Raw genomic sequence first — 26,428 nt, forward strand, 5'->3', positions numbered from 1 at the left:
CCCACCTATGTCGAAGTCCAGAGTTATCTTAACCGGATCACTGCATAATAAAGTATAGACGTTTTGTGAATGTTCCTGAATATGAACATATCAATAACCATTGGTCCAAACGATTTCACTCTATATGCATCTATGAGGAAAATATCTTGAGAAAAACTCACTGTTATCAATAACCTTATTCACATCGTAACAGAATTAGATTATTAAAGGCCTTTCTTAAGACTGATAAACATGACTGCATAAAAAGAATTTTTAATGTCTTCATAAAAAAGAATATTTGTAAACAACTTTTAAAACCAAGGGACAAATTAGAAAAAAATATTTCCAACATATGATAGGCAAAAAAACCTAATTTTGATAATATACAAAGAGTTATAATTAGATGATCAACAATTAGATAACAAAATAAAAATAAAGATATGAACAGAGAGTGCACAAAAAACACAAATGACCAATAAGTATTTTAAAACATGCTATACCTCACTCATAAATGTAAGAAACATAAATATAAAAACAATGAGCTACTTTTCAATGGACAGATGATAGCAGAGATGGTTTCAATTGCAGACATGAAAATATAGCTGGCAAGAGTGTAGGGAAAGCAAAGGGACGCTCTCATTTTCTATGGACAGGAGAGTGGTAGGTACAGCTTTCTGGAGGGCAGTCTAGCAACATCTTTCACATTTTAAAATGCTTATAAGTTTTGACCCATCAGTTGCTCTTCAATGAAATTATCCTACAGAGTTCTCAACAAATACTTAGAAAATATATACTCAAAGACACTCTTTGCAGCATTGTTTAAAAGTTTAAAAACAAATTAAACTGGAGAGAGCTTAACTGTCCATCCATAGAATATTCCATTCAATAAGTACTGTAAAGCCACTAAAAAGAATATAGTAAATCTATCTATATGTGCTGACTTTAAAATAACAATAACTTACATTTCTTGAGCTTTCACTATGCCAGCCGCTGTTCTAAGCCCTTTACATATGTTGAAGAACTTACTGAGTAAAAACATCTCCAAGATAAAGATAAGGGAAAAAAGCAAGGTGCAGAACACACTGCGTACTATGATTTCTATTTATATCGTAAATATATATGATAAATATCATACATAAGTAAAAAAATATAAATACACATTTCTATGCACCCAGAAAAACTTGGGAATAATACAGAAGGAATAATTTACAGTTATTATCCAGGAAGAATGGGACTGGAAATGGGACTTGGGGAAATAGAAATGTTTTCTTTTTATTTCTTACTTTTTTTTCATAATTTTCTGAATTGTTTGAACTTTATATACATGGATTACTTCTATTTTTAAAATGTTAATATGTGTTACCTGCCTAATTAGGTTACAGTCTGTGTCTATTGTTTTTTCCTACTTCCACGTATTTTAAAAAACCTAATAAATGTTATTTGGGAAAAAGTAGTAATATGAGAAAACATTAACGTTTCTCTTTATACCCTTCTATGGTATAAGAATTTTTAACACGAGCATCTATTACTTTCAAATTTTAAAAAATCTAGTTAAAAATCAATATTCACTAAGTCAAACAGAACACCCTATCTTCCTTCTTTCCTTCCTTATGCAAGAAACCCCAGAATACACGGATGTGGATGAGGACTCTCATGATTCTAAAGCAATCGTTTAGCTGACAGTTTTCTTCTTCCCAATACCAAGTCAATTTAATAATAATTTTTAAAAGATCAAGCTTTGGGCTTCCCTGGTGGCGCAGTGGTTGAGAGTCCGCCTGCCGATGCAGGGGACACGGGTTCGTGCCCCGGTCCGGGAAGATCCCACGTGCCGCGGAGCGGCTGGGCCCGTGAGCCATGGCCGCTGAGCCTGCGCGTCCGGAGCCTGTGCTCCGCAACGGGAGAGGCCGCAACAGTGAGAGGCCCGCGTACCGCAAAAAAAAAAAAAAAAAAAAAAGATCAAGCTTAATTATATAAATAAAACAAAAATAATGGGGGGAAATACAGCTATCAATTATCAATGTGTGAATTATAATGCACACTGCTCTATTTATTCTATGTAACATATGACTTAACAACATAGATCGAGGACGATATGTCTGTGCATACCCGTAAAGCAGCCAATACATGGTGATTGTTAATAGTACATTTAGCATTTTAATTCTCACAACAACCCAATAAGATTCCTGGTTAATTGACTAAGCTAGAAAATTATGAAAACATGGAGAAAATTTTAGAGTGGCAAATGATAACTGAAATCTATAAACAATTGAATCTACCTTTATGATAGGCACTCCTAACTCTTTTATAGATGTTTTTGTGAGATATTTTTACAGAAATGGACCGTGAAGAAGCTCCTGAATAATCTCCATGCCCTTTGTTCCAAAGGTCCTTCCTTCCAGGCAACCCTTCCTCACGCGTCTCTCTCTCAGCATACCAAGTGCAGGCGATTCAGAACCTCATGCCTTCACTCTGCAAACAGCCTGACCTTTCTGTCGCCTCTCACACCCCTTCAGATTCTTACCTGTCCAGCAGCAGCTCCAGCACTTCTTTAGTGGAGGCAAAGCCTCTGTACGTTGATAGGAAGATGCTGATGTAGGTAAAGTCATTGTCCCCAAAAGCTGTCAGCAGGTTCTCCACGAGCTTCTCCAACGTGCCAGCTTTTATGGTCCTGATCTTACACGTCTCATACTGACTGACTGTATGCCCCGGAGGCAGCTGGTCGCCTTCAACCTGTACAATAAATTCATGATTTTGATCAGGAGGAATGACTCCCTAAGGTAAAACTGAAAACATTGAAGTAGTGGAAGCATGTTTTCCCTTACTCTTAATTTCCCTGCAGGAAAGTCAGGTAAGGCAATCCTCTCACCTGTGAGTGTAGTAGAGCGGGATGGGCGAGCGGGGGCGCGTAGGGGTGGTATGTGCATTCCCTTCCTCTCTAGAAGTAGAGGTATTACTTCATAGAGGTTACATGTGCTTCTACTTACTTCCCTGTCAAGAACTAGGTTGCTGGCATATTCTGTCGAGAATGCTTTCTATGACCCCCAGGATCAAGTTTAGCAAATCTTTATCAATCACTCCCTTTGTATTGTTCCACGGTAAGTTTTCAAACTCATTCTCGAAAACAGCTCCTACTATGGTGTGCCGGAACCGATCGTGCTGGCTTTGGAGAGCTGATAGTTAAATTTTTAGATTTGTGTGAGCCAGATGACATCATGCTGATAGCTGGAAAAAATCAGCCATGGGAGGAATATGTTCTCCACAGACATCTAGGGAGATCTGACCGCAATCTGATGTTCTTTAGTTCATGGGAGGCGATAGACTTTCTGATTCAGTATCACTGGCTGAGAAGTGTCTGTACGGAGCAGACCTCGGCTAATCGCTGACGAGTAATGGAAAGGGTAGGTGGGTGCGTGACCCCTGCCTCCTGGAGACTTGCAATGTACAAGAGAAGATGTTTCCTTCTGAAAAGTAGCTATCACATGAGAATGAAACTGTGAATAGTATTGGTAGGTATAACTGCACCTTGGAGACATAAACCATAATACTAAAGAACAGATTAGTGATAATATCTGTAAATCTTCAAAACTGAGCATGGGGGAAGTGAAATAAACTGAAGAAAAATACAGGTGTGCCTTACATTCTACAATAAACCGGTGCCTAACAAATTATACAGTGACGTGATTTTCAAGGTTTAACCTGTCCTTCATAGGCATAGGGGAAGATGCCCTACAGAGAGGAACTTTTTCTAAGCAAATAATCATTCTATGTGATGCAAACAATCACCAGGCGATGTCTCTGAATTTGAAGTGTGAATTGTTTTATATCAGATTTTCCTAAATTGAAATCATCAGACGTGTGAAAATTAAAGAAAAGGGGCAAAAAAGAGAGAACCGAACCTCTAAACGATGATATTGTGCTTATTAAGTCACATGTCTGCTATTTCTTCGCCTGGCCTGTCAAAAGTTAAACCGCTGGAAGGAAATTAGCAGGCAAGATTGCCTTCTGTAAGACCAAAGCCAAGGCCATCACTTTTAGGAGGGGCTTAGAATAGCTTAATGTCATCACAGCTAACTGCTAGTAGGAGTTAATATTAAGACTCCAGCATATGCGGTGGATGACTTGATTTCTTTATTTAATTTTTGAAAGATACTTTTACTTTACCAAGGAAAGGGTTCTGGTTCAGTCAAAATACCAAATGTTTCTTTAGGCCTCTTAGGCCTGTTGACTCAGATCATGGCCTTACAATCATTCTTTATCACACTGTACGTAGTTTTAGCATAGGCCTAATAGTATCCATCTGTCTTCCAGGAGCTTCAGTTAACTTTAACTAGAAACAACAAATGAAGAATATATATGGTTTCAAAGTCTAATTATGTTTTTAATTACTTGGTACAGTGTTGTCCTAAGTGTGTGCTGTAAAACAAACACTAGTTCCAAAACAAAAGGTCCTGCAGTCAAGTTTGGAAACTACAGAGTTAAACAAAGTCCAATATACTTCTTTGTTGGAGAATTTCTTAAAGTTTTTAACATGTTAACATGGTATGAAACTCCAAAAGAGGGATATGGTATATGACATTTTCTAATGGATTTCCCTTTAGTCTCAGAGCATCTTGCAGAACATCAGAATGAACATACTCTGGAAAATGTTAGCTTAGTAAGTCACTGTGACGCATTTCAAACTTAATTCACATATGCCACTTTTTACTTAAAAAAAGAAAAATCAAGACACTGTAAAATAAAATGTTAATTTTTATCTTCGAACATCTATGTTCCAAACTTACGGTTACCAAGTGGGAAAGAGGGGGATGGGATGACTGGGAGATTGGGACTGACATACATACACTACCATGTACAAAACATATAACTAATGAGAACCTACTATATAGCACAGGGAACTCTACTCAGTGCTCTGTGGTGACCTAAATGGGAAGGAAATCTAAAAACAGGTGTATATATGTATACGTATGACTGATTCGCTTTGCTGTACAGCAAGAAACTAACACAACCTTGTAAAGCAACTACACTCCAATAAAAATTAATGTAAAAAAAAAATCTATGTTCCTTTGATCTCTTTCTTACTACCCAAATTTAGGGATATTTTGTGTTTTTTACTTTGTCACCTCAAAAGATCTGGCCAACATAATGATCAGTCTGATAATATTAAAAAGTAGTAGTTAAAAAATATACCTCAATTTCAAATGTTAACAACAACAAAAGGAATGGCTTCTCAGTTTCTACAGATATTCAAGCTCTAATCCTAAATCAAGTTTCCTTACCTTGTGACAATGTCAGGGTTCCCTCACCAATTTTATAATTTGATGATTCTTATTTTACTCACAATGCAAATTCCACTTTAAATCTTTTCTTACTAGAAGTAATAACTATTTAAAAGAACTGATTTTTCCCTAAGCAGTGATGTCGCCAAAAAATTCAAACACAGAGAAAAATGCTTGTCAAAGACCCTGATGAAGTGGGTCCCTTTTCCTGCCAGAAAGCAGATTTGGCAGGAAGCCAAGTTTCTCCCTTGGGAATGGAATCATGTTACTCATTAACCCAGTCGCCTCCCTTCACTCCTCCTTTTACTCTGAAAAAAAAATCTCAGTATGCATGCTTGATCCCTGTAAGTCCCTTTAATGGTTTCTGTTCCTCAGTGTTTTTATCTGTACATTAGGAAGAACCATGATTGAGCTCACAGAATGGCTAATAGAATATTCTGCAATATTTAGATTTTAAAAATCATTCTCTCATTGCAACAGGTGAGCATCAATGGCAATATCATAAAATGAAGTACAGGAATTGCTCTGATGCCTAAAGTCATCCTCACAAAAATTAACAATGCAATTTAAGATGGCAGAGCACTTGCTTACTCTTATTTTCTGCACATTTGCTAAGTACCCTAATATCTCTTTGCTATAGCAGGGGGAAGGCCAGATTTTCAAAGATGAGTTTTAATTTACCAACATTCAGATAAAGTACATTTTTATGAACTAAAAATTCTGTAGTTATCTGCTTGTTACTGGAATTGAAATAAAATTATACAAAAGTGAAACACGCAAAGATACACCATGCCTATGGTTAGAATGGAGAAGCTAAAATTGTAGTTTCATTTTTGCAGCAAAATATTCAATAGCTACATGACCCTTAAGAGACTTTAGGGTCTGTTTTTGTTTGTAATATCTCAATACCTTTAAATTCTAGTTTAAAAGAATAGTTGGGAGAGGCGGCGGGGAGAGCCTTGGCAGACAAGTGTTTAAAACCCCAGACTGAGAGAGCAAGACATGGAGAGCTGAGCATGCCCTCTGGGTTAGCACGCTAACAGGAAACAGCTCAATCTGGATTTAATCAGAGACCATCGCTTTACTGACAAGATCATGATACTGAGGCCACAAGAATGTTTCATAATTGTTTTTTTGGCCAATCCTTCTGCCATTAGAATTCAGCTTTTCCTAAGAGAACATGCCTGACTCCTATGGGGTAAATATCTAAAACCCTGCCCAACTGTCCTAGCCATGGAATTTCCATAATTACCAATTCTGACATAAGGGGAACAAGAGAAAGAGAATGTGAGAGATGAAATGTGCCATGTTTCAACCGTGTTTCCAGTCATTGAGAAATATACTCTTTCGCATTCTAAAATGTAAACTGTTCACAACTTGGGTGTTTCTAATTTTTAAAAAATTGTCTTCAATCAATATAATCCTTTAGTCATCTGATACTTTAACAGGGAACATGTTAAGTAAACAACCTCATTAGACTGGAGACAGTATGAAGTCCTTCTCCAAGCCATGCTTAATCTTCAGTACATCAGTTCTCAGGCAGCCTGGCTTGAGCAGAAACGTAAATAGTGAGCACTCTTCCAGTCATACATAACTCCCTAAGAAAATCTAAATCCCAGAGCCAAGGTTTTACAGAACTTTAAGAATAGCACATTGCTCTCTGTACGCTCATCCCAGAACACCAAGGGTCCATTTTCTAACATCTATTCAAATGCTCTGTAACCACCACCCAGAAACAATAAGAAACCACCACAGTATAGGAAATGCTGTGAGATGACTCACAAACTCTGATCATTTGACCATATTGCCCAAATACATATAGATTAAATGTCCTTGCCATGCAAAGAAAAAATATGTGTATGTAATGGCACAAAGCAGAACGTTATGGAGAGGCCAGTGCATCTGAGTATAGAGATCTATTTACACGTGGGACGTTCAGAGATGTAAGGCATAGTCTATACGAAACTTAAGGCATGTGATGTCAAGCTCAGTGTGAACTTCTGCATCGTGTGAACTTCTACTCTGGGTGTCAACTAACTTCCTTTGCTAGGTTAGGGTTGCTAGGATGCCCAGCTAAATTTTAATTTCAGAAAAATAATAAATGAGTAATTTGGGAGCGTAAGTATGTCTCATGCAGTATCTAGGACCTACTCATACTGAAAAATGATTTGTTGTTTATCTGAATTTCCGAATGAACCTGGCATCCTGTATTTTTATTTCCTAAGTCTGGCAATTCGGTGCTAAGTGCATACAAAGGGTACGGAACGGATCTCTCATTTATTCATCTACTTATTCAGGCACACATTAACCAAACGGTACTATGTGCCAGGCACTGTGCGAGACAGTAGAGATACAAAGGTAAATAGCATGCAGTTCAGACACCAGGATGTTCAGTCTGAAGGAGGAAACAGACACAAAGAAACCATTATAATGCAATATGAGTAAAATGGTGGACAGGTACGCAGATACCATGGAAGAACCAGGAGCGACTTTACATAGAGGCAGCATCTGAAAGTGACTGGAAAGATAAGGATACCACCCACATGAAAGAAAATTGAGAAAGAGAAGCCAGATTCTTGTGAGGCAGAGGCACTGAATTCCACTTCAGTCATGTAAAACTTGGGAATTCCCTGGCGGTCCAGTAGTTAGGACTCTGCACTTCCACTGCAGGGGGCACTGGTTTGAACCCAGGTCGGGGAACTAAGATCCCACATGTCGCACAGCATGGCCAAAAAAAGGGGGAAAAAAAGAAAAGTAAAATGTGAAGTATCTTTGGGATTTTCCAATGGTACCGTCCAACAGGCAGTCAGAATCCAAGAGCTGGGGGATAGGTCTAAGATGGAAATATATAGAAGTCACATCAATTAAAACAGCTTCACCCTCCAGGCAGAGTGAACAGAAGAAAAGACTAGAGGGCAGAGGATGGCATCTAGAAGAATACCCAAATTAAGAGGGTTCCAAGAGCAAAGATGTCAAGCACCAGAAGAAGCACCTGCACATATGGCCAGTTTACACTCACCTGATCTGTGGTAGCACTTCTGGACAGAGAATCCAGGAGTAATCTTCACTGCCAGATTCATATAGATGCCAACATATGCACCTTCCACCTAATTACACAAACATATCGAGGTCTAGCCAGCAGCATGCTGGAGCCAGCCCATCCCACTTGCAAGAGCTGATTGTAGACATTCCTCAATCCTATGTTCCATGACATCATGTTGGTATTGTGAATCTGGCCATGGTGGAAATATCTACACCATGGAAATTGGCAAACTGGCTAGAAATCGGGGCTTTGGGTCTGGAGAGTTGATTTACCAGCACACCACTGCCTAGAAGTCCCCCTCAGGTTATGCCAATGGCAAATTCAGGAGAGACTTCATTCTGGTAGAACATTTTTCTCTTTCTGTGTCCACTCCAGTTAAGGCATGTGTGTTGTCACCATGACCTTTGACCTCACAGAAGATAGAAAATTATGCCTCTGAACTAAGAAAAAAGGAGAAGAGGTAGAGGAGCATGTGCCTGACAAATTAACGTGCTCTGAAAAAAATTACAAGATCCCCAAGAGCTGACTTTGCTTGAAGCCACACACGTTAGAATGTGGTCAGATTTCTACGATGAGTACGCTTCATCCTCAGGAAAATGCTAAGAGAGCTGTAATAACAAACAAGGGCCAGTGTTTTGTCAGACAGAAATCCCAGTCCCTTCCGCCATCCTGTCTCAGCAGAGTTTCCTAGATCATCCCAAAGAGTCCAGGAACTCTCCAAGGGGAAACAGGAAGTTGTGTTTTCCATCTCCTAAAACATGGTCATCCTCCTGGCTGTGAATCTGTTCTGCCCGGTGTTAACCCATAACAGACTGGATCTTCTCTCACACAAACCCCTACTGCTGTCATTCTGGTCCTCCTCCTTTAAGGATTTAAGGAGTCTCTAAGGAGGCAGATTCAAAAATTAAGCGGATTTAAGGGAGTTTGCTGACTCTGTTTTTCAAATAAAATAATTTCACTTTTATATGCTCCTCTGCTGCTTGAGACTCAGAACGCTAATGATTAAGATGATTAAACGGCTTCCCTTTCCATCTCTGAGGCCAATTTACTATGGTACCTAGGGCAATAACTTAAAGTTTCAATGCCTCGGTCATTGGCTTTGCAAAATGAAGAAATCACATGCTATTTTGAGAAGTTCAAGGATTTACAAATATGGGGGGAGGGAGGTTTGAACTAAAATAGTCACCGCTGCACGTGCCAAATTACATCACAAATTGTCACACAGGGTTTTTAGCGTCCAGAGTGAACTTGCAAAATTCACAGCTCCCTCCTGTCTCACACATTCAGACCTCAAATGCCCAAGGTCTTCCTATGCTGAGGTCATAGGTTAACAGGCGCCCTGGCTTTCTGGAACTCATTCTGTTTTTGTGCAACCGAGCCAACCTCTGTCTGAAAAGGTCAGCAGGGAGTAGTGAGCTTCTGTGGGACCTAATATTCTCTGTGAATGAAGCCTGCTTTGAATGGAAAGGCTTCCTCACAGCCCAGCAACTTTCCCAGCCCTCCATAAATCCCACCGACAGTTCCACGGGGCTTCATCTCCCGTTGAGATGTAAAGTGTTCCTTCACCAGGCTTTGCGGGAGCAGAGGGTGGCAGCTGCCTGATGTTTCCTAACGGAATCATTAGCTTGATTCTTCTTCTGCACACCACATTAAGGAATCTCTTATCCTCTCCACTTTCCTATGGGATAAATTCAGTTTTAAACAAAGTAAACATTCAGTTCCCACTATTATTATCACCTATTACGATACAAGCATAAAAATCAAGCCCCATTATCAAAATGCCAGCAAAATCATTATTCCCCTGGGTTTCAGAATTTGAGGAATGACTATCCAGCTTGCTCCTTTTCTGCTCCAAAAATGAATCTTTCAAGCCTATGTGAGCTTATGAATTCAAATGTACAGTTGCACTTTACAGTTCCCACAAAGCTCTGGGACACAGAGTCCCTGGCAAGCACTTTACCCTCAGCGCTGCATTTGGCACAGGTAGTATTCCGAGATCATGCACGGGCTTGTAGAACTGGCCACCTACAGAGTGACAAGGTATCTTTCAAGCATCCTATCAGGTGATCCAATCTAGGGCAGAGTATGAAGACCGATTTAGTTTATCTTGAGTACCTCTCTCTGAAAGATACACCGAACTTAACTGACTTTTTTAAAAATAGGTTTTCCTATTCATAAGCTGCAAATTAATTCTAAGAAAATCATCCGTATGCCCTGAATAAAAAGGAAGAGAGGGTTAACAGATATTTATTGAGCCTTTATGGGTTAGCTGCTCAATCCTTATAACAATCCTTGGGTATAGGAATTATTCTTACTTGACTTGAGGACACTGAGGTTTGGAGAAGTGAGCTGTCTCACCCAGTTAGCCAGCCAATTAGCATAACTGACAGAGTCAGGATATAAAAGTAGCCCTGTCTTTCTATTACAGCATGTTGCATTAAAACGCAAAGTGAGGGGCTTCCCTGGTGGCACAGTGGTTGAGAGTCCGCCTGCCGATGCAGGGGACACGGGTTTGTGCCCCGGTCCGGGAAGATCCCACATGCCGCAGAGCGGCTGGGCCCGTGAGCCATGGCCACTGAGCCTGTGCGTCTGGAGCCTGTGCTCCGCAATGGGAGAGGCCACAACAGTGAGAAGCCCGCGTACCGCGAAAAAAAATAAAAACACGCAAAGTGACACAGTGTTGGGTATTCGGTCTCCTTATTTGTACACCTAAGACTAGAATCTCCATACTTCATAGGACTGTTGTAAGAAAGAGATAAAATTAGATAATAGATCTGAAAGCATGTTGAACGGTTACAAGAACTATTCAGGATTCTACAGGTAAAAGAAAATATTGTATGTCATACTAAAATCCTTCTCTTTTCACTTTCTTTCCCCTACCCCAATTACTTTCACCAAAATTAGGCCTTATGACAGCAAATATTCTCTGGCATTATCCCTCTTACTTCCTGACATTGACTGAGATCTTTAACACCTAAAGATTTAAAAAAAAAATACTGTTTTTGTGTTAAACGCCCTCTTTGGAGGAAAATGAAACTTCCCCTTCATTATTGTGGTTTCTTAAATGGGTAAATTAAGTCCAAGAAAGATGAATGACTTCGCTCAAGGGCTCCAAAAGATGCCAGGAGAACAAGGTCAGTAAGATGCATGAGAAGTTACTGGATAACACAGTGTAGGATCCCTGGGGGTTGCAGGGGGACTCATTAATAATCCAATTTCCAGATTATTAATTAGTTTTCCTACCTGCTAGTTTTATAAATCTCTCTAGTCATGAGACAATTGCCTTATATTTTTAGAAAGAAAGGAAAATGAAAGCAAAATGACAATATGATTGGTTATGTGATATAGCCAGACAAAGTGGCGCTGACACTTAATAAAAATAGATAGAGGAGAGGGCAGAGGATAGAGAGAATTGATACCTGGCAAAAACACAGATCCAATTTCCCCAAGCAAACAGAAACTTTTGAAAAGAGAACCATTTTGTCCACTAGACTTTAATGTGTCAAAAATATATGTAAAAAAGTAGGCATGTCAGTTGTAAAGAAAATATTTATCTTCCTAATAACATGCTCATCATTCCCATGGCTCATGACCCACTCTTGATGTCAGTTAGTAAAAAGAGTATTAAAAGAGCTCCCATTATGCAAAGAATCCAAATGAGGGGCTAAGGGAATCTACAAAAGAAATGAAAGACTATACTCTAAAAAAACAGTAGAGGTTATATGAATGTGAATTTTTTCATTTAATGGGATAGAAGGAACGATATGTAGAGCTTAACATCAGTGAATATTTAATAAATTAAATAAATGCCAGGTAAATAAGCAGCGGCCTTACAGAGAGAATTTCAGCACTGATGGGGATAAAGGTCTCTTGCAACCCTGGACTTCAACTTCCATGCCTTCATAAGGAAGGCATGGAACTAGATTCTTTTTCTAGTTCCAGGTCAATTAATCTTCAAATACTTGTTAGTGCCCTCTGTTTGTCTCAGCAGTGAGCTAGAATAACTCTTTCTAATTTAATTGCTTTTATTATTTCCTAAATACACTTGAGAGGATCCATTCATTCAACATCTATTTGTTGAGTTCCTACTCATGTGACTGCTGAAAGCCAAGGTAACAACAGAGAACCCAACAAGACGTTGACTTGCACAGAAAAGTCCCCTTCCTCTACAACTAAAGGAGAAGAAAGCAGATGGATGAGCCGTCATGACTGGATCTGGGCTTGGTCTTATGAAGCCCATTCCCTAGAGTCAGAGTCTTCAAATTACCCAGTCCTGAGAGTTTAAAGCTACTCTGCAAGGAATACCACAGAGAGATATGGCTGATTTTACCATGACACGCAAATAGATAGAAGCTATGACTATAAAGAGAGCGACTCTTTCTAATCAATGCTATATAACTGTAAATAGTAATTGGAGATGGAACCACTGGCCAAATTAAATATATACAGTCCTCAGCCATAGCTTCTCTGTGACACCTCCAGCCATGCTCTGGTAACAGACCAATGGACTGCGTCATTCATTTGTATAGATCGAATCAGTTTTATTTTTAACCAAAGGCACTACTGAACTTCATAAAGACCGTATGTTTAGAAAAGCTTCTAAAGTTTTAGTTATAGTAGTTTGAGTTTCTGAATATAAGATATTTTAAGATCTTTTTGGTACAAGATGTCACTAAAAACAATGTACATTTTGGAATTTGTCTGTTTCCTTGAACACACTAAGCAGTTTTCAAGAGGATCACTTGAGATGCTGGGTAAAATCAGATTCCTGAGTCCATATTCCAGAGATTCTGATCAGTAGACCTAAAATAAAGCCAAGGGATCTGCATTTTAGCCAGCATCCCAGATAATTTTAAATGCAGAAGATCTACTGATTACCCTTTGAGAAATACTGTGTTTGACAATGCAAAAACCAAAGATGAGTAAGGTTTATTGATGGGATAAAGGAGTTGATTAACCAATATAAAGCTTAGACAAAGTCGTGTGGCCTCTCTTAGTCTTAGTTTCCTCATTTGTAAAGTGGGAACAGTTTTACCTTTACCTTCCTTTACTCACCTTGATGTTGCATGGGTGATTCCCAAAAAATGTGGGATAAGCTTTGAACCGCTTGAGATAAAAGAACTACATAGTAAACTAAGGTATTATTGACACTTATTCAACGGCCAGAGATGCTTTCAAGCAAACCAAGTGATCTTTCTTATGTGTTTATCTTATGAAATTCAATGGGTTTTCCCACAAGAAGGGAAGGTATTACATGGGCCTACAGAGTTTACTTCTGCCCTCATTACTCCTCCACCTGGTTGTCGATCCCATGGAAATGCTTCCTGCAGAACTGGCACCATGGATTCCCGCCTGGAACTGTCTGCCCCTTGTGCTTACAAACATCGCCTTCTCAACAACAATCAGTAATTCTAAGCGCTTTCTATGTGTCCCATAATAACCTTAGAGAGCAGATAAATTTCTTATCCCCATTTTACAGATATTTTACAGAAAAGTGAGGCCCAGAGATGCTAAGTGACTTGTCCCAGGGCACACAGCTAAAAGTGGCCAAAGCCAGGATTCAAGTCCGAGTGGTATGGACCCACAGTCACACTTAACCAGAATTCTATTTCATCTCCTTCAAGGGTCTCCTGTGATACTACGGGTGGGTCACTAGTTCTTGGTCCTTCACTTACCATCAGTATGGAAACATTCCCAACCTCAAGCCTCCTTCCTTCTTAGTCTATACTCTCTTTCTGGCCATTCCATACATACTACGCACTGCCCCCACCCCCCGTTTCACCTAACACAAATATTATACTAACTCCCAAATCTTTAACTCCAGTTCTTACTTTCCTTCTAAATTCTAGACATGGATTTCCAATTACTACACATCCACCTGGATAATCCATAAGGAACTCTAACTCAACGTGTACAAAAAAAAACCCATTTTATTCCTCTAAAATCTCACCCCTTCTCTAGCTTCTGACTTCGTTAATGATCCAAGTCATAAACCTACAAATCATCTTTATTCCCGACTTATCTCCCCCTCACCTCCAAAATCCAACCTGTCCCATTCCCTAAATATCTCTCCATTCTATTCTTCTCCCCCATCTTCACTGTCTTACCCTAATTTAGACCTCATTTCTTAACTGGGTATGTATAACAAGCATACTGGGTATGTATAACAAGCAAAAAATTGTTTCACTTGCCTCTAGTCTTGCTAAAATCATCTTTCTAAAGCACAAATCCTAGTTTCAGAATAAAGTCCAAGTACCTGCCAAAGCTAAACATGCCTATCCGATGACTCAGCAATTCCATTCCTAAAAGATACGAGTATTATGCCCACCGAAAGACAGGGACAGAAACATTTATAGCAGCTTCATTTATAATAGCCAAACACACTTTCCATAGTTTGTTGTAAGCATTTGTTTACTGACAGGCATCCTCTGCTAGACCATAAAATTGTTAAAGGCAAAGTCTAGTCATGTGAATATTTATAGCTCCAGAAATTAGCCTATAACCACATCAATAAGTACTTCGAGAATATTAAATATGTTTTTAAGATAAAAATGAGTTTTTCATCTAACAAATCTAATGATACTATGCTCCCTAAGTAACATTTTTCTTGATTCTTCTAAATTCAGTCAAATAAAAAAAATGTACATACACACAAGAAAAGTCTGTCCATACACAATAAAAGTATACAATGCTCGCTCATCACCTCTGAGTTGGACTGCTAAGGTAAATACCCTTTCAAATTGTTTTTACGGCATCCCTAGTAATCTTTTAAAGACACAAATCAGATCATGTCACTCCCCTGCTTAAAGCCTCTCGCTGGCTTCCCATGACACTTGGAATAATAGGCAGACTCTACCATGGTCCACAGGCCCTTCCTGCCTACCTCCCTGACTCCACCACCAAAATCATCTCCCTCCCTCCCTAAGCCCCAGCCATACCAGTCTTCTTTCGCTTCTTCAAACACAGCAAAGCTCATTCACACCTAAGGATTTTTTTGTGCTTGTTCCTTCTGCCTAACACGCTGCTCAGCCTGATTTTCTCCTCGTGGGTCCTTCCCCTCATTCACTGCTTTTGATCAAGTGGTATCTCCTCAGATACACCACCTGGACCATCCCTCCGGTGTCTCACTACCCATCTTCCCCGGCCAGGCCAGATCATGTCATCTAGGTTAACTGCCTTATAGCCCTGACTTGTTTGCATGTTTGCCGTCTGTAAATTCTGCAACAGCAGAGCTCTTATCTATCTTGTTCACTACTATATCCCTGGGGTATAGAATAATGTCTAACACACAACAAGTGCTCAGTAAATGTTTGTTGTAGTGAGTGAAAAACAAATTAATGTTGTAATTAAATGGCAAATCATTTAACAATCTGAACGAAAGGCTGATTATACTCCATAGATCTATTGAAGAATGCCAAACTCTCCTCGGAACTAAAAAATCTTAGGTAAACAAAGTTAACTGTTTCTATCTCTTCACAGCAGTTGAGAACTACAGTGAATTCTCAAAATGACTATTTGGAGCTTTTTTTGAGCCTCCATTAATTCCATACTTGGTTATCATGATTATAAAAATTACTGAAGGGCTTCCCTGGTGGCGCAGTGGTTGAGAGTCCGCCTGCCGATGCAGGGGACACGGGTTCGTGCCCCGGTCCAGGAAGATCCCACGTGCCGCAGAGCGGCTGGGCCCGTGAGCCATGGCCACTGAGCCTGCGCGTCCAGAGCCTGTGCTCCGCAACGGGAGAGGCCACAACAGTGAGAGGCCCGCGTACAGCAAAAAAAAAATTACTGAAGTTATGGGGGTTTTCTTCTCCAGAATTCATCAAGATCGAGTCCCTGAATCAAACTACACATCTCAAGGATCTCTCATTCTCTGAGGCTGACACTGTCCTCACTGTTCTGTCAGATGTAAATGCCACTGAACCAATTTCTTGCTTTGAAAACAAAGAGTGGGAATATGCTCTTGTTTTGACTTCTTGCAGCTCCAACTGGGAGTATCTGAGGAAATGAATACACAAGCTAATCAACCAGCTACATAATGTAAGTGTAAATACACTACAAGTTTACTTATGAGGTGTTGGACTACCAAGAAGCTTCCAATACTTTCTGCATGAAAGACATGGTATAAAGTAAGTAAGGAGTTTATTTGAAGCCTTTTACCGTCCCCTTTCTTCTGTGCCAGGTTCTAAGCCTTGAACACTAAGAATGCTGTTTGAGGTCCCTGAATTTATAGTAAGTTTGTATTACTGAAACAAATAAGTGCTCTAACGTCGCATTATAGAATGCTAAGTAAGGGTGCTTTCCACCTTATAACAAGGCTAACTTGCTATCCCAGGCATTAAACCCTCTTCAGTGGAGGTCTAGAGGACTGCAGCTTTACCACAAATCCTACTTTCATTCATTCATTTATTCCGAAATATTTAGTGAGCTTTTACTATGCTTAAGTTGCTATATTATAAGACACTGCAGATACAGAAGTGAACACAGACATGGTCTCTATCTGCATGAAGCCAACATTCAAGCAGAGAAGACAAATACTAAACAGATAATTTAACAATTAACTATCTAATGCCAAGAGAGATCACAGCTCTCCATAAAAAGGTGCTAAAAGAAAATAAGGTAAAGGGATCAGACTGTGTCCTGGTGATCAGGGAAAGTTTCACCGAGGAAACAGAGATCAGAATATCAGCAGGTGTTCACCAGGCAAAGGTTGAGAGAGAGAACATTTCAGGTGAAGGAACTGCATGCAAATGCCCTGAAGGAGGAAAGAATCCTGGAGGATAAAGAGAAGCTGACGTGGCCAAAGGAGAGGGACCCAGGGTAGGTAGGGTGGCAGGAGACAAGCTTAGCCAGGAGAAGAATGCGAAGCCACTAAAAGATTTTAAGCAGGGAGGTATACCATGATCAAATATAACATGGATCTACAAGAAGAATGAACTGCAGGAAATAAGAAAGGATTCAATTAAAAGACTACTAAAGAATGCAAAGGTTTCTCAAAATGTGGAATGTGATCCACTTGCATCAGAATCACCTGAGGTACTTGTCAAAAGCAGATTCATGGAGCCAACCTCCAACCTACAAAATGCAGGTCCCTGTAACTGGGAAATCAGCAGTTAGTCCTAGATTATTATAATAAACTTTAATGATTAAGAAGCACAGTAATAATGCCAGAGGAATTCCAATGATCGTCAAATGAAATAAACCAGGATTGAAGTAAAATCCTCTGCTTTTACTTGGGCATGAGTTCCCTCTTCTAAAATTTTGGTGGTACCACTCTCCTCTCCAGCTCCCTTTCTCCCTTACCTATAGCAAGGGACCGATTTTATTCTTTCTCCATAGTCATCAACTGATATTAGTTTTATTCAGAGCAGAAGCATACACTTACTTTGACTTGTTCCTGACAGGAGCAGATCAGAGTAAATGAACGCATAAGTTAATCAGTGGTACTATACAAGTCCATTTCTGACTAGAAAAGCTCAGGTTGGGAATGATGTTATCTTGCGTTTGTGTGGCCCTAATATTCAAAGCTCTTGTATATACACAATCTCATTTGATTCTCACAATAATCCCAATTTATAGACGAGGACACTGAAGGCTCAAGGGGCTAAGTAACTGACCCAGTCACATTCCTAGAAATTGACAGAGGCCAGAGGCCAGCCCGGACCCTTCAGACTCCAAAGCCACGTTCAAGGAGCAGTGCCACGTGGCTCCAGCAGGTCGGATCCCCAGGTGCTCATGGAAGGTCCCCCATGTACTGCCCTCTGCCCCTCATGCCACACACGTCAAATAGTGAGAGCCGACTGACTCCACGTCAGGTTCTGTGAATGAATCACCAACTCTCAGGTCCTATACTCAACAGCAAGTCAAAATTCCCTCTATGGGGTACTGGGAGGGAAAAGACGCCACCGTAGACAAATTACGACAAAGCTGTTCCAAGTCGCCAAAACTACTTGAACATAAATATTTAGATTTCGTATTAACACGACAGAGGTCACGGGGCTCTGGGAAATTATAACTGTCTTAATCAAACAAAACATAAACTTCTCTTGTCAAACAGGTGTAATGGTCATGTTGCCAGTAGTAATTGTATGTTTGGATTTTCAAAAATGCATTCTCCTCTCCCATTTAAAAGAAAAAAAAAAGCTGCAACATTTCCCTTTCCAGGAATGTGATTGAACTTAATAGCTAAGCTAATAATCACTAACTGCTTATTTGGTGCAAACAAAGAAAGCACTGTCTCTGCAAGTGGGCACAATGGTTCTGAATGTGAGATGGATTTAAGTATCTGGTTGTGAGCGACCATTACGTTATGTAACGAACGGAGCTGCATGAATACCTATTACATAACTCCATACTGCCTGGGCACTCTAATTAAAGTGGGGGGACTTTCCCATCACATGAAAAAGCTCTCCTGAGTCACTTCTATAACTTGTAAGGTTAAAAAACTTAAATTATACTGAGCCAGGGAAATTGTGTACACAGCTGTTGTGTCCAAAGTAAACCATGAAAGAGGGGAATAAGAAAAGAAATGTTTCTGTAGGGACTAGAAGGTAACTGTCCTGGAAGAGGTAGAAGGTGGCCAGGCTGGAACTGAACTGAAGAGCTATGCTTTGTAGCTCTAACTGGGGAGAAATGTAGCATTTTTCAAATATACTTATGTAATCTGATGGACACCTAGCACTTAGTTGGAAGCACATAAAGTCGTCCCTCGGTAGGTATCCGCGGGTGATTGGTTCCAGGACCCTTGAGAATGACAAAGTCCACAGGTGCTCAAGTCTCTTACATAAGATGGTGCAGTACTGTCACACAACCCACACACATCCCCATATACTTTAAATCATCTCTAGATTACATATAATAGTTAATACAACGTAAATACTATTTAAATAGTTGTAATAACAATGTAAATGCTATGTAGATAGTTGCCGAAGTGGCAAATTCAAGTTTTGCTTTTGGGAACTTTCTGAAGTTGTTTTTCCCGAGTATTTTCTAGCCACAGTTGCATCTGCAGGTGGGGAACCCGTGGATACAGGGGGCCAACTGTATTGATTCATTTTGTCAAAAAGGCACGAGAGGCACAAGATGTCATATAAGAAAGCAGTAGTCGGTGTGGAGGCAAAACCAGTGAGGGTTTCTAATTTATTCATTTGTAAGTTTAGCCACCACATACTTCTCTGTAGCTCCAGCATCTAACTAATTCCACACCTTCTGAGACTGGGAAGGAAGGAGGCAGTACCTTTAACATTTCCTTCCAGTAGCCCTGGAAGGAAGCTGTTCAGGGTGCAAACGAGGCCAAGGAAAAAATCAAAGTTTTAACAAACCAGTACAATTTAAATCACGTAACAGTGATCCTTCATGGGGAAATTTAATGTTCAACCCAGAAAGAGCTGTTTTCTCAGTGAGGAACCTTTTAAACAGCAACATTCTAAAAGTTTTATTAATTCGATGGAAATGTCTCTGTTCTTCTGCCTTCAGAAGTAGAATATCCTGAGCATGATTGAAACCTTCATTCAGAGCTCCATGAGCCATCAGCGCTACAAGGGATTGTACATGTGTCCCCCAGAGACAATGACAGAGAACAGTGCTTAGTCCAAGGCGAAAGGATCCCATACGGTTCAATGCCGGCTATCTAACCATCATCACTTTCTCACATTCATTTATTCAACAAATAAATATTCATTGTGTCTTCTGTCTGCGAGGTACTGTTCTAGACTCTGGGGAAGAAAGGACCAAAACCCACGTCCTCTTGGAACTCACCTTCTAATGCAGGAGAGAGGCAATCAATCTGTCTGTCAATTACAAAACAAAAGCAGTACCTTACACAGTGGTTAAGTGGCAAGGAGGGTGAAGCTGAAATGGAGGTCGGTGAGTTCCAGGCTGGGGGAGGGCTGCAATTTAAGTGAGTGGCTAAGAGTAGGCCTCACTGAGACAGTGACATATGAACGCAGCCTTCCACTGGATGGTCCATGTCTGTTATTATGAGCATGTCTACCTCTAAAAGCCCCACTCTCTTCAAATTTGCCATATCCATTATGACTATACATAAATAACCAACTTTGTTATGTATTAGGAATTAACGTGGTATATATTAAGAATGATGGCCTTTCCTACGGGGTGAGAGCTATTTGGGCTACTCAGAGAATTTTTTCAATAACTTTCAGTTTTTAAGTATGCTCTGGAAAGCTGAAATAACCAAAACTGAGAGAGTGTTACCCTGCTGTTTTCTAGAGTACGTAAGCCTCTAACTCCGGCGCCGCCGTCCCCTGCGCTAATGAACTAGCCTGCTTCTCCCCCTTACCGCTCCAGCTACACTTCTCCTGACTCCTAGACCAGCTGCTCTCTGCCTTCTTGCCTCCTGAATATGACATCACCCAAGGCCCTCACCCGTGTTCTATTTTCCGTATCGTCCATTCTTACTGCTTCACTCGTCGCTGAGTGAGCAACACCCAAATGTATTCCTCTAATCCCAAACCTCTTCTAACTGGAAAACTTCTCCAGCGTGCTATGTCTAAAATTAAAATGGTCATGGAACCCCCTTCCCATCAGCACCACAAAGAAGCTCTTCTTCCCGAAATCCCATTTCTGCCAATGGTATCTCTATCCTCTCAGCTCAACTGCACCGAAAATCTTAGACTCATCTTTGACTCCGCACTGCGGTCACCAGGGAAACAGCTGCTGATGCTTTCTTCTAGGTTTTTATCTGCTCTGCTGATAGGAGGGAATGAAAACAATAATTTGAAGACGTAGTTGTGATCACTAACAAAGAGTTACTGCTGCAGGATTTACAGGAACCTTGGGAGAAAGTGATTATGTTCTCCTACAGGTGTCAGATAGAATCCCAAACATTAGGAAAACACTGTTTTTTAGGGATAAGTTGGGAGATTGGGATTAACATATTCACACACTACTATACATAAAATAGATAACTAATAAGGACCTACTGTATAGCACAGGGAACTCTACTCTACTCTGTAACGACCTACATGGGAAAAGAATCTAAAAAAGAGTGGATATATGTGTATGTATAACTGCTTCACTTTGCTGTACAGCAGAAAGTAACACAACACTGTAAATCAACTGTACTCCAATAAAAAAATTTTAAAAATAAAAAATAAAATTAGCATAAACCTTCTGTTACAGGGAAGAGGATTCAAGAAAGGTAGGACAAATATTCCAAGTACAAAATAAAAGTTTTAAGAAATCAAGGACATTGTACAGGTTTCCCAAATTATTTTTTAAATTTATTTATTTTTGGCTGTGCTGGGTCTTCGTTGCTGCGTGCAGGTTTTCTCTAGTTGCGGTGAGCGGGGGCTACTCTTTGTTGCGGTGCGCGGGCTTCTCATTGCAGAGGCTCGTCTTGTTGCAGAGCACAGGCTCTAAGCACGAGGGCTTCAGTAGCTGTGGCACACGGGCTCAGTAGTTGTGGCTCACGGGCTCTAGAGCACAGGCTCAGTAGTTGTGGCGCACGGGCTTAGCTGCTCCGCGGCATCTGGGATCTTCCTGGACCGGGGCTCGAACCTGTGTCCCCTGCATTGGCAGGCAGATTCTTAACCTCTGTGCCTCCAGGGAAGCCCTCCCAAGTTATTAGAGACAGAAAGAAGGCCCCATAATTAAGGCTATATATTTAGGGTCTAAAAGCATGGTAACATGGAAGTTAACAGTCATAACGAACTGAGTCTTATGAATATGTGAAGGTCAAGTTAAAGAGCTCTCTTCAGCTATATTAGGAGCAAAATGAGGAAAAGAGCTGCTCATTGCTGATACGTGGGGTAATGTTAACTGATAAGAGAAAAAAGAGAACTACTTCACTCCCCGTAAGCTTCTATCTTCACTATCAAGGAAAATGATCTTCAAACTGGAAAAAGGGCAGGACCAGCATGATGAAGAGGAAACTAGAGCCCAAGATAGAGAAGGCAATATTAAGAAAGCTCTTAGCCCTTTAAGTGACTTCATGTCTCTGGAGCCAGAGAAATAGCCTGAAGGGCACTGAAAGGACCAGAAGATGTGATCATAATATTGATGAATGGAATCTTCACAGAAGCAGAGAATCATACAAGTGACTGAAGCCTGGCAACAAGAAAACAGCGATTTTCAGACAGGAATTTAAGGTGGACTAGAAACAATGGACTGATTTGCCTACAAACCGCTTTCTCCAATATCCCAGATGGTTTGTAAGCAATGAACACTTGGAGCTAACATGAAATCACTGAGAAAAACAAATCAGATCAAACTAACTTTCCATCCTATTCTGACCCTAGACAAGAAAAAAGGAGTACTACAGACATGACAGATGTCTCACACATTCAAAAAAACCATTCCACCAACTCTCTCCTTAGATCTTTTTTTTTTAAACATCTTTATTGGAGTATAATTGCTTTACAATGGTGTGTTAGTTTCTGCTTTATAACAAAGTGAATCAGCTATACATATACATATATCCCCATATCCCCTCCCTCTTGCATCTCCTTCCCACCCTCCCTATCCCACCATTCTAGGTGGTCACAAAGCACTGAGCTGATCTCCCTGTGCTATGCGGCTGCTTCCCACTAGCTATCAGTTTTACATTTGGTAGTGTACATATGTCCATGCCACTCTCTCACTTTGTCCCAGCTCACCCTTCCCCCTCCCCGTGTCCTCAAGTCCATTCTCTAGTAGGTCTGCATCTTTATTCCTGTCCTGCCCCTAGGTTCCTCATGACCTTTTTTTTTTTTTTTTGATTCCATATATATGTGTTAGCATACGGTATTTGTTTTTCTTCCTCTGACTTACTTCACCCTGTATGACAGACTCTAGGTCCATCCACCTCACTACAAATAACTCAATTTCGTTTCTTTTTACGGCTGAGTAATATTCCATTGTATATATGTGCCACATCTTCTTTATCTTTATGGATCTGATAGAGCCCTAGGGGTTCAACGGTTGTAGAGTTGTATTCCAGTCAAATACAGTAAGTCCCCTACATACGAACCTTCAGGTTGCGAGCTTTCAAAGATGTGAACATCCAATCATGTAAGTTAGTTCACGTGGCTGGTGTACATTGTCACTTGTGTGCTTCCTCTACAAGTGGCTGTGCTTTTGTGTACTTTACTGTACAGTACTGTATAGAGTACAGTAGCACAGTACCTTTATTTCAAGGCCAGGATGTCTGGAAGCAAGCATAAAAGCAGCAGTACATAGCCAATTGTGTTAGTTGGGTACCCAGGCTAACTTTGTTGGACTTATGAACAAATTGGACTACAAATGCGCTCTCCGAACTGAACTCATTCGTATGTAGGGGACTCACTGTAGTCAGGGAACGCTGAATGGTAAAGCAATGTCAACTAGTGAGTACGGCTAGGAGCAGGGAATGTCTCTAGTAATATAACAAAGAGTTTTGTCTTTGGCCATGTTGATTAAATCATTTTAACAAATGAAGCAGACAATTATATAGAACCTTATTAAACTGAATTGAAAGTTATATCTGGTACGTTGACTTATGGAATCAAAATTTTAGAAGACTTGTTTTAAAACCAGGAATATTGGGCTTCCCTGGTGGCACAGTGGTTGAGAGTCCGCCTGCCGATGCAGGAGACGCGGGTTCGTGCCCCGGTCCAGAATGATCCCACATGCCGCGGAGCGGCTGGGTCCGTGAGCCATGGCCGCTGAGCCTGCGCGTCCGGAGCCTGTGCTCCGCAACGGGAGAGGCCACAACAGTGAGAGGCCCGCGTACCGCAAAAAAAAAAAAACCAAAAACAACAACAAAAACCAGGAATATTAGCTAAGACTAATAAAATTAGATTTAATAAAAATAAATATTTTCTACAACTAGACCTTTTTAAAATCAGCTCTCCAAGTACAGGCTAAATGAGACTTAGTTTCATAAAAGTTAATATTACAAAAACCTGTGCTCCGCAACGGGAGAGGCCACAACAGTGAGAGGCCCGCGTACCGCAAAAAAAAAAAACCAAAAACAACAACAAAAACCAGGAATATTAGCTAAGACTAATAAAATTAGATTTAATAAAAATAAATATTTTCTACAACTAGACCTTTTTAAAATCAGCTCTCCAAGTACAGGCTAAATGAGAGTTTCATAAAAGTTAATATTACAAAAATTAAAAAGACCAAGGAATCTTAGGTAAACATGAGTCATGAGTGTAGTACCTGTGTAAAGAGACCTAATTTAAGTTCCACACATGAACACTAATATTAAAAAGAATAAAAAATTGCCAATATTCAACCATTTTTAACTTACTAATATGGCAATCTCATACGGTTCAACCTAATACGATTACATGTGAATCACAAGAGAAGTACAAAGTGCTACAGAACTCAGAAAAGGATAATTTACCACCATTTGGGAAACCGAAGTGGATTTGTGAAAGAAATGGCATGTGAGCTGGAATTTGGGTGATGGCTGGGATTTGCACAGGAGATTAGGGGGAAGGGGGACATTTCAGACAGCGGCAACAGTTGGGGAAAAAGACCCTGGGACAGGAAAGTAGTGTAGTTAGGTTAAAGTGTGGAATATGTAAAAGTGAGACACAGGAAATAACACTAGAGAGGGAGAGACTGGAACTGAACTTTGGAGGCCCTCAAATCCACTGTAATAAAAGTGCTCAAAAATTCTATGAGCTGCCTACAGAGACCAAGAACAGTACTGGGCACATAGCAGGAGTCAAATTTGAATGAATAAGTGAATCAATGAAAGAAAGAGTGAATTATTTGTGATGGGTACAGAACAAGAAGAGGTCAACATAAACACAGCTCCTGCTTGCCAATCCACTACATCACCGACATCATAGTACTTTCCATCTACAAGGGATCTTGGAGATCATTTCGTCTAACTCCCTCAAAGATTCTGGGTAACTACCAACAGGACTGGAAATACTCAAGCAAAAGAGGCGAAAGGCTGCCTGGCCCTCTGCCAGTTCCTAGGGTAATCTGATTCACCACAGCAAAATCTCCAAAGAAGATTTCAGTTCAATAACTCCTAAATATTGTGTTTTGGACTCTTTACTGAAAATGAATGCCATCTAAGTCTACAAGTTTCGGAAACAAATGTTTGGTGGCTTTTGTGGGCAATTGTTTTTAAAACATCAAGCATGTCTAAGGTATAATTTTAAAGAATCTGGCTCCAGGAGAAAAAGCTGAAGCATTAGTCACATGTTTTACATTTCTTACTCTTGCCTGCCAGATTTTTTTTTTTTAATTAAGAAAGGAAAAATGGGTCAGCCCAAAAGAATTTTTACAACTGTCAGAATAAATACAAGGCACAAGCAACCCCATAAACTTCATTTTTGGAGGCTTATCTCCGCCTCTCTCTGTGGCTTTAAGTGTCCTTTATTTAGAACCCAGCCAAAGACACAGCCCTGGTGACTCCCCCTACATCTTGCATACTGTAAGGACATGTTTTCTTTCTGTCAAGAGGGAAGAGGACTGGTGTGAGCCTAGATGACAGTATAGCCTCTTCTGATTTCAACAGGACACGGTGGGTGGAGGATCTAAGGGTCAAAGAGAACCCTTGTCCAACCCAGCTTGACTCCAAGGTCCTTAAGAAACCACTCTCCTTCTTAGAAAGAATCACCACCCATGAGGCAATTTTGAAGGCATCTTCAAGAAGCAACTCATCAGATAAAAGAAAGTCTCTCCTGGGCTTAAGGAACACTTTAGTGCTGAGCACACGTGTCCAGACGGTCGCCAAAACTATAACCATTCTTAGTCCGCCCTTCACTCTGGGAGTCCCCTGAGGAGCTACTGCTTTTAGGATGAGCACCAACGCTCAGGTTTACTTTCTTGCAGGGTCTGGTTTGGTTGAATTGTTCCAGAAGAGCTTCTACCAACCAGACCTAACATTTCTATGGTGTTGCCGGTAGCAACCTGCCCTCTTACAAATCAGACCAGGCCTCCTGGTGATGCATTGATTAAGCTGGACCACACTGGAAGAGTGAGTTTCAAACTTCTTAACCATGATTCACAGTAAAAAGAAAAGATGCCTTTTACACATGACTCAGTACCTACTTGCACATATTTAAAACAAGTTTCACAGCGTTATTCTAATATTTTTTATCTCATTCTGTTCCAATTTTGAAATATTGATTTTTTAACCCACTAAATTGATTTCAGAGCCCACTCTTAAGCTATACCCTGCATT

The 26,428-nt window shown here is 40.3% G+C and overlaps 1 protein-coding gene across 1 annotated transcript in view; it reads right to left on the reverse strand.

The window, feature by feature from the left end:
* Positions 1-26,428, reverse strand: part of RGL1 (ral guanine nucleotide dissociation stimulator like 1) — a 141,129-nt gene that overhangs the window by 99,370 nt on the left and 15,331 nt on the right. The window contains exon 3 of the mRNA XM_029226907.1: positions 2,501-2,709. Within this exon, the coding sequence (XP_029082740.1) occupies positions 2,501-2,709 (209 nt within the window). The remainder of the gene's footprint in view (positions 1-2,500; positions 2,710-26,428) is intronic.

The sequence above is a fragment of the Monodon monoceros genome, unplaced genomic scaffold (genome assembly GCF_005190385.1).
Source record: "Monodon monoceros isolate NGI ecotype Baffin Bay Population unplaced genomic scaffold, NGI_Narwhal_1 Super_Scaffold_18, whole genome shotgun sequence".
Classification (NCBI taxonomy): domain Eukaryota; kingdom Metazoa; phylum Chordata; class Mammalia; order Artiodactyla; family Monodontidae; genus Monodon; species Monodon monoceros.